The following is a 9075-nucleotide window of genomic DNA, read 5'->3' as shown; positions in this document are numbered from 1 at the left end:
ACTTTAGAGACAAATATAAATAAAGTGGTTTAGATCTAGTGTAAAATATAAATTGCAATGGTTGCTTGATATAATTGGTAGCTCACTTTGTACCTCCTACTAAAGTAATAATAATAAAAGAATAAGATTCCAAATCTTTAATAGTAAGACCTAATTATTAAATAAGCCACTTACCAATTATAATTAGTTGAGTGCCAAAATCCATCATAACATGTAAAAGTGTAGCATAAGTGTTATTGCCAGTGATATAACTAACAGAAAGTATATTATTTTTATTAACTAATTATATAATTCTTAAATATAAATTTTAATTTTCTTAAGCAAGTCTAGCCATAATGTCAAAAAAAAAATACTATCCTTGTAGCGAATGGTATCTCACTTGAAAGATTTGTATTTATTTTCTTAAAGTCACATTCACCAAATATGACAATAGTTTCAATTGTAAGCTTTGCTTGAACTATTTATAATAAAGTGGATGCACTACTATCTAAGGCTATTACTACTTTTTTTTCTTTTACTTCTTCCAAAGATGTCCTAACTTTTGCTTTAATAAGATCTTCTTCTTTCACCATACATATTATGCTTAAAATAATACTTCCTTTAAAAACTATAATAAATACTATTCTTACCTTTCAATAATGCTCTACTTTTTACAATTCAAGTGTCTGTACTTTATTCCATCTTTTGTAGGTTTGAAGTGCCTCATGTTCCATATATTGTGATAATAGCTCAAAGACATAATACTTATTGAAAGTGGAAGATCTTTGATACTTTTCTTTCATCCTTAGTTAAAATTTAAGCATCTAATTTGATAAAGAAATATCCCTAGTTTGTCTTAAGAACCAATCTCTCACCACGCTAAAAGGATCCTCTTCCATCTTATAAAGTATGTCCACATTCAAGATCCAAAGCCTTTTAGTGATATCCAATATTGAAATAGGTTGAAAAGTCTTATTAGTATTGACTACTAGCTCAAAGTCTTGGATGTGGTAACTATCTAAGTAGTTTGGTGGAGGAGACCAATAATATTGATTCCTAGTACACTACTTAGATACCTACAACTATCTAAAAGCTAAAAGAACAACTTGTGTTTGCAACCACAACCAAGCTTAGTAATTCATTGATAATCACCTCTAGATTATTACAAGTCCAATATATCCACAAACAAAATGATCTTTTAATCCAATTTCATTTCTACAATATGTCTATCAACATTAACTAGTATAAACATAAAATCAGATAACCAAGAAAAACCTCTAAAAAAAATACTTGCAACTAAGAAAAGGTACTAAAAATAAAATCTACATTTATTTCAAATAATACAAAAATAAAAATTAAAAGTAAATTAGAATAATTGGTACTTTTTTTTAATTAATGATAAAAAATTATGCAACTTGTGGTAATAAAGGACAATTGTAACAAAATAAAATATAAAAAAGTAAGAAAAAATCAAAAAATTACTTAAAAAGAAATTGGTATTTAATAAATATTATTTTATTGCTCTATTTAATTTCTACTTTAAAAATCAAGAATAGCAATGGATTCATTGGATCTCCTATATATAAAATTGATTTAAAAATGGTCAAACTTAGAATGAGCTTTCAAACTTAATAGTTTTAAGTTTTAGTTTTTTTTGGTTTTTTTTGGTTTTTTTTTTTTTTTTGAAAGTCCTATAATCATGCAATAGAACTTTGGTTGCTTTGGACCTATAATCATGTAAGTTTGTAACCATGAGGTCCTATCACTATGGAGCCTTATTACCATGAAATTCTATTCTTATGGAATATGTCACTATTCAAAGCTTGTAACCATGTGTGCTTGTGATTGTATCACAAGGATTGCTGCCATGAGCAGCCTTGAGCTACCACAAACCAATTTATTTCTCTCTTGTAAATTTACATATAATAATGCATAGCACTATTCTTGCATATCAAAACCTTGGATTGCAATAGCAAATTTGTACTCCAATTCAAATATAATAATCAAATATGAATAAAATAAAATAAAAAACTATGCTATACTTGTTCTAATTTTCTTATGTCTTGTATTTTGAAGTCAATCTTTGTCTTATTCATTGCAACAAGAGTTCTTATAATTGACCACTCCTTCCAATCAAGTTCTACTTGGTGCCACAATCTTGTATCATCTCATCCAATGTTGCATCACTATTTTGCAAGTAAGAGCCACTTTTTGTGCCACCTCACTTAATATCCCACCATTGCCCTCAACAAGCTCCAACGATTGTACCTTTTTTGTACTAATAGGCTCCCAAAGCTCCAAATTCTTATAGTTCAATGTCTTCAGTCCAACAATATTATAGACAATGTATTGATTTTAATATTTTAATGTCCAATAATACTCTTGCAATGTATCCTAACCACATTATTATTTCTTTATACCTCCACAATTGCGTCAAAACTACAATGCTTAGTTCAACTAGATTTTAACAGCCAACATAGTAAACCAACAGTAAGTTCTCTCTCTCTCTCTTTCTCTCTCTGAAAATCACTCACAAGTCTTGATTCAATAAGCATGTCAAGTCTAGAGGTTTTTTCGCTTAAGCTTTTTTTTGTTAGTTGACTTTATTGATGTCAACTAGGATTTGAATTCTAACAAATGGAAAACCACTAAACCAAATTAAACTACTTACATCTAATGGGCTTTGGCACTTGATGTCACATCACATAACACTTAATTTTTTATGTATTTAATCTAAATTTAAATTAGATAAAAAGTAATGTTATAAAAGATAGCATTTTTTATGTAAGCTTTATATATTTTTTAAAATAGTTGCTTTTTACAATTCAATTTGAAAAAGTTTTTTTTAAAAAATATATATTACTTTTTATAACAAATTATAAATTAATTAATTATAAACATAAATATTAAACATCATAGTTTTAAATTTTTTATTAGAACTTATTAAAAGTATACAACAATCATTATTAATCAAATTAAATTTCATTTGAAAGATTCCAACCTCCAAGAAAAGTCTTAAAAAAGAAGATAAAAAATCTTAAAAATAGTTGATGATGAATAGTATCTTTATTTGAAATAATATCTCAAACTATAAAAATAAGATGTTAAGTGAATCACGAGATAATATAAAAATAGATGTTTTAAGATACAAGTTTATACCTAAGGAAGTTTATCTTTGAATGAAGGAATATTAATGTAGGACTTCAATTAGATAATAAGAAAATCCAACATTATTTTTTAGCACCTCTACAAATGAGAAATGCATGTATAGGCACAAATTCAAAATATGAATTGGTTGACTGATAATGCTAATGTTAATATGTTGTGTGTCAAAATTGGTGTTAAATATTCATCCTTGAAATTTTATGTATTGTAGGTAACACTTGCTACATTGGAATCTCAACTAAAACAAAATGAATTAGGATAAGGAAATAAATAGAGAAAACTACAATCCTACCATGAAAATTTAGTATTTCTGTTGTTTTCTTCAAAACTCAAACAAGATTTGTCAATTGTACTAGATTATTCCGTCAACATTTAACAGAATTTCAAGCAAGTGTCATCTGAATATGAACTTCCAGTTAGTAACATATTTGAACACGTAGAAATTATCATCATGAGCATGTCATTAGAAATAAGAAGTATCAGGGGATAAGTTGGTCAAAGCATCATTTGCTTCGTATGTCCAATTCAGTTATGAGTTACAACCTCTACAAATTTGCTGTCCAAGGCAGCACTCAATACCTTCAAAAAGAATTAGTTATCCTGTGTCGATGTTACACACGTGTAAAGTTCTGTACAATTCTAATTGACTCCACGTGATTTCCTTAGTCTGCTCCTCCACTACATCTGCATATTGAAAACAGTGGAATCAGAATAAACGAGGAGAAAGAAAGTTTCTGGAACCTGGCACTTCCTCTGATGTCAATGTAAGCTCCTTGCTGAAAGTGCTCCACTGCAGGTTGTCTTTCACTAAGGTTGTCTTATGTCTAGAGCAGATCCTCAAAAATGGTTCCAGTAGTAGGCGATTTCCTGATCAAACATACGCCTTAACCACCCGACCAAGGCGAATTAAGAAGCCCTGAGATGATGTACTAATGAAGTACTTGTCTGCGTATTTACTTGGATATCAAAATGTTCTCTTGGCCCAGTGAGAGCTGTAAGTTCGGCATGTACACGTACGCTGGCTACGTTTTTCGCATCCTCAAAATATTGAGCGTTGTTAGAAAAATAAATTTCTCCGCAACCCATTGACATTGGTATCTGGAAGTCTGATTTGGGCGGGTGAGGCTAATCCATCGGTCGGTAGTGGATGTTTTGGGAAGTGCTCAGAGGAGACAGAACCATCAGACGAGGACTTGCTCCTAGGAGTTGTTATGATTGATCCCTTCCTCACTTTGAAGAAGTCCTTGATGCTTTGCTGGCTTGAACTACTCTCTTGCTCACTTTCTTTACGTTTCGTCCTTTTTCTTGTTGCTTTCGCCACTTCCTTCGCCGCCTGGGGATAAGAACGAGAGAGCTAGTTCACATCAAAACCTTCCATTGCTATTGCTGTTGGATACTTAATTAAAAGGAAAACGGGCGAAAAACACCAAAGTCTAGGTTAAAGATTTAGTTTCTTTCGTCTACCTGCTCTTGTTCGAATGCTTCCACAAGCTCTGGACACGCGGCCTCCACCAGGTTTATGTCCTCAACAGTTGCAAATACAACCTCATCGTTACCTTGCTCGGCCTCTATAGGAATGGTATCCACATCTACGGTTTGGTTAATATCACAATCTGTGTCTGGGAGAAGATCTGTCAAGTTCCCCAAGGAAACTGACGTCTGCTCCTGGGAGCTGTTCTTGGTCTGGTTGCCAAGCCAGTTGCACCCTGTTGAGCTCGCCAAACTTGTCCATTGTAACAAGTAAAACTCTCTGGATTTTTCCACTTTAATGCGTTTAATGGAGTGAGGAATGAATCGCCCAAGGATGGTGTTTTCAAACGGATAGTCATTCCACATCTTGGCCTCGCTCTGATTTCTTGCTGCCAATCCTTTGAGACAAATGGTGGAGAGGAGTGGGAGCATGCGCTGGCGCACAAATGAGGTGTCCCAGTGCAAATTTATATGCAAGAAGTCTTCCAGAAGCTCCATCTTTGGGATGCGCCACTTAATCAAAGATGAGGGTGAACCTTCTCCTACAATATTTATTTGTACTCCCGTTTTATCATTCAACCTCAGGATTACAAAAAATAATAAATAATAAAAAATAAAAAATAAAATGATATGGAGACTACATTCCTCTCAAAAGATCTTGAAAACACTCGAATTCCAATTACAGAGGTGATTCGAAGAAACCAAAATCAAGGAGTGAAGTAATATGTACCTGCGAAATTACTACAACCAGGCCGCAAGAAAATATTAATGATGTCCTCGTTAGGAAACCCATCACTCTTTGCCATCTTATCGCAACACTTAACCCACCAGTTTTTCTGTCGTGTACTTTTTTTCGACTTTTTTTTCTGCATTAGACTTCCGCTCAAATCATGGTCTTGCTGACTACAAAATTGCTACATACATGTAATGAGTAACATAATGAATAACAAGCGTACAAAATTAAAACCGATTAAAACCACACAAAACCCAAACCCAACCCTAACTGGCAGCAAAATCCTCATGAACTCTGAATCCAAGGATGAATGCTAGAGGCTGCGACGTACTTTTACACAAGCCTCACATGCGCATTGGAAGCCCTTTTCTTTTTGCAAACAACCCCACTCTGTAGCCTCCGTTCTATCAGCAACGCCCTTGCAAAATGTACAGCCAGCTACAATATGCTCTCGCCTGGTACCTAGGTGCCCACAATTACCACAATGACGTAGACTTTTCTTCGTTGACATTGAGGTGTTAACGGAATCAGGTTTTCTGCAAGAACTTTTGCCTTCATCATTTTGATCCCCATTCGCCTCACTATTGTCGTCTTCAAAATCCAGAAGACAATCTGGTGTGTGTTCCCCTCCACCCCATTCTTTCAATCTGGCATGGACGGGTGCATCGGACTTCAGAAAAATTAGCAGGTTATGTTTTTTTCTATTACATCCTGCAGACCAAAACTAATGTCTGAAGATCAATATGAAGAACTGATTGAAGTCCAACGAAATTTCTCCAATTCAACTGAAAATTACAAATTGTTGCATGAAAGACACGTAATACGCCCATAAGCAGAAGCAATTCATTGACACCCATGGCCACACAGACTGATCCTTCAAAAAGCACATCGCTACGCTTAGCAACAGTAAAAAAACTATCCAATCACAAACATCAGTACGACTTGCTGCATATTTGGAAAATGGAGAGAGTAAGATGAAGTTAGCATTAAACTTAAAAACACAAGGCACATTAACAGAAGAAGAAACAAAAGACAATATGATCTACGATAAGACAACATCCACAGTGAAACTCTGGTCATTTGTTCACCTATCAAAAACCTTATTACTGGAAACGGAGCGAACAAGTCGTATAGCTCGATTGCATCCAATCCCCACAACTCCCTTCTTGTTGTAATCACAGCCCATTAATAGAGCTAATGCAATCATATGCTCCCTGTCAAGACCAAGAATGGTCTTGATATCTTCAGCATCATATGTCTCTATAATTGGAACCTAACAATGCGTGCCAAAAACTGTTAGAACTCCAAACATGAAACCGACATACCCACATTCTTCAGCTAACCTGCACGTTTGACTGAACTATATAGCTAGCTAGCTTTCTGCAAGGTTGCGAGGGCAAAGAAAAACCCCGATCACGAGTACCCGCATAATGAAGCTAACATTTTTTAAATTTCAAACAAGAGTTTAAGAAAAAAAGTATTCCTTCAGCCTTCACTTTAAGAATGGACTTGCGTGTCCGTGGGGCAAATCAGGAACAAAGAAAAGGAAGAGATTCGAACCTTCGAATCCATTTGCAACACTTTAATGACGCATCTCGCTCCATGCAAAAAGGCGTCGCTATCAGCAGTTACGCAAGCATCCACCAAACCATCGCGATCAAGTTCAGCACATAATCCCTCTGCCTCCCAGGCTGCGTGCAGTACCGGCATTCCCAGCAGTTCTAAAAGCTCCTGGCCAACCAAAAGCAGCATTGTAAGATGTAAACAGTGCACAGGAGAGATTAATGGGGAATAATTCTTTGTTAATATGCAGAGCTAATTGAATCATAGTTTGGTTCGAGCACCACTCACCACACATTCGTCAATTCTTCGTTGAAAGCCATTATTGCATGCGATGTTAGATTCTCCTGTCACAAATTCCTGTGGATTCGGCAGAATGTTTGAAGTTGACATAAGGGTCAACCTCTCCATGCGCACAGCAAGCTTCTCTGGAGGAAAAGTGCCATCGACAACAAACACTGGTAGAACCCCTGCCTGCAGCTCAATAAGAAAACGTGACTTAGTTGCCATCAATTGCTACATGGCATGCGATGATTATCTTCGCTTTGCAACAGCATTGAACTTCTTATGCAACCAGGCGCATCATCCATTTATAGTAGATGACCTTCGTCACACTGAAAAAATGAAAGGTGATGGTGTTGGCGATTACTCGAGAAATGAGGTTCACAACACGAAAGAGGAGGATACGAAGGTGAGGCTTTCGGACGAGGCCACCCACAGCTGTTTGCTGCTGGACTACCCAATACGATAGGTCTACAGCAAGCCGTTTCCCATGCAACCAGTCGAGCGATTTCCTCTTTGAAACAACCCGGAGCTCATCCCAAAATCCTCCCCTCACTCCCATTGTTCAATGTGGGTTCTGCTGCACATGTATTTCCGTGCATTACTTTTTCTCGCACATCTTACAGCTGGACTTCAAGTGCAGCTGTTCTTCTGTGCACTCAATATTCGTCAAAGTCTCCTTCAAAATGCTCAACCCTTGGGATCCATTTCATTTACACGGCTACATCAGGAATCTACATTACTCTTTTTTGAACCCACACATTTAAGCCGACCTTGAGAATCTTCGACACATATAAATCACGGTACTTCTGAAAAACCCACTTTAAAATTTCGTGAAATATCCTACATCCACCCGCTGTGTGCAGAAACTGTCAACGAAAACCTCTTCCCGTCCCACAAAATGCACCAACGACGTCGCTGAGTCGTTCCCTCAAAACTCCACACAACGAATACCCATAAGCATTGCGGTCAGCGAGAGAGCGCACCACAGGTTAATAAAATAGCGTCTGTCAACACACGCTCTGGCGAGGAAGGAAGGAAGAGAGAGACGAACAGTTAGTTCGACGACAACGGAGCTCTCAATCGCAACGTGAACGGAGACATGCAACGGCACTCTGTAACGGATCTTTCGAGACAGGAGAGGAGCCTCATGGCCCCTTCAATTCATCCGAGCTGACTGACTGGGTAGGGACTGCGGCGTCGCGTCACGCATCTGGAGCCAGCGAAAGGGGCTGCCACGCAGGATCACGAAGATCGCATTCAAGAAGCAAGCAAGTACTACATAGACAGAAACAATCCGTTCAAATCCTTCAATCCTTCAATCCAATTCCTCGACATCGAGACCTCCGCCCTCCGAAACACCGCGGGGAGCCCCGTCCGAGGCGCCGGTTGGGAACCGTTCCCCACGGCATGTTCCCCCGCCGTCGGGAACACCCCTGCGAGTGGGCTTTGTATTTTATTTGGGTTTCGTCGCATCCAGCCGCAGCGGAGATACCCATGACCGTGTCTTAGAAATTTACCCTTTTTTATTTGTTTATTTATTTATTTATATACCCTTATTTGTTCATGATAAAGTTTGATAACGTCAAAATAGACGTTTTGAGAGGAACAGATTAAAATCAGTAATCACCATTTGATGATACAACTTGTGAATTGGCCCCTTCATCCATCTATGTGCTCATCCGTATTTGTATTGAAAAAATAGATAATTTTGACAGCTTTTATTTTGGTTGGGTGATGAAATTAAGAATAAAAATTGATTCTGTAAAGAAGGAAATATAGGGGATTGTAATGCATATTATTTGATTGGAGTGTTCATCGGTGAGGCCATCACACACATACTATGAAGAATACTTGTATGTATCACTCAATGTTGTTTCAGCTAG

The 9075-nt window shown here is 36.7% G+C and overlaps 1 protein-coding gene across 2 annotated transcripts; it reads right to left on the bottom strand.

Moving 5' to 3' along the window:
- Positions 1-3607: 3607 nt before the first annotated feature.
- On the bottom strand, positions 3608-8449 carry LOC112289313 (flap endonuclease GEN-like 1). 2 transcript variants are annotated; one of them, XM_024534438.3, is made up of 8 exons: positions 7557-8449; positions 7199-7381; positions 6908-7078; positions 6436-6620; positions 5679-5994; positions 5345-5528; positions 4609-5156; positions 3608-4477 (listed from the first exon to the last, which is right to left on the bottom strand). In XM_024534438.3, exons 1-8 carry the CDS (start codon positions 7749-7751, stop codon positions 4202-4204), a joined length of 2058 nt encoding a protein of 685 aa, XP_024390206.1. In that variant the 5' UTR covers positions 7752-8449; the 3' UTR covers positions 3608-4201. The 2 variants fall into 2 exon arrangements, with proteins under 2 accessions (XP_024390206.1, XP_024390207.1); XM_024534439.3 differs by having other exon boundaries at positions 5345-5480.
- Positions 8450-9075: the final 626 nt, after the last annotated feature.

This window comes from Physcomitrium patens, chromosome 12 (assembly GCF_059467195.1).
Source record: "Physcomitrium patens ecotype Gransden chromosome 12, ASM5946719v1, whole genome shotgun sequence".
NCBI lineage: Eukaryota > Viridiplantae > Streptophyta > Bryopsida > Funariales > Funariaceae > Physcomitrium > Physcomitrium patens.
The sequence above is the reverse complement of the archived record's forward strand: the minus strand, read 5'-3'. Positions and strand labels throughout refer to the sequence as shown.

Coding starts and splice junctions, on each gene's coding strand:
- LOC112289313 (XM_024534438.3), bottom strand. CDS start 7,751: ATGGGAGTGAGGGGAGGATTTTGGGATGAGCTCCGGGTTGTTTCAAAG. Junction 5,995..6,435: donor AGTAATAAGGTTTTTGATAG/GTGAACAAATGA, acceptor CGTCCATGCCAG/ATTGAAAGAATGGGGTGGAG. Junction 4,478..4,608: donor AAGCATTCGAACAAGAGCAG/GTAGACGAAAGA, acceptor TCTTATCCCCAG/GCGGCGAAGGAAGTGGCGAA.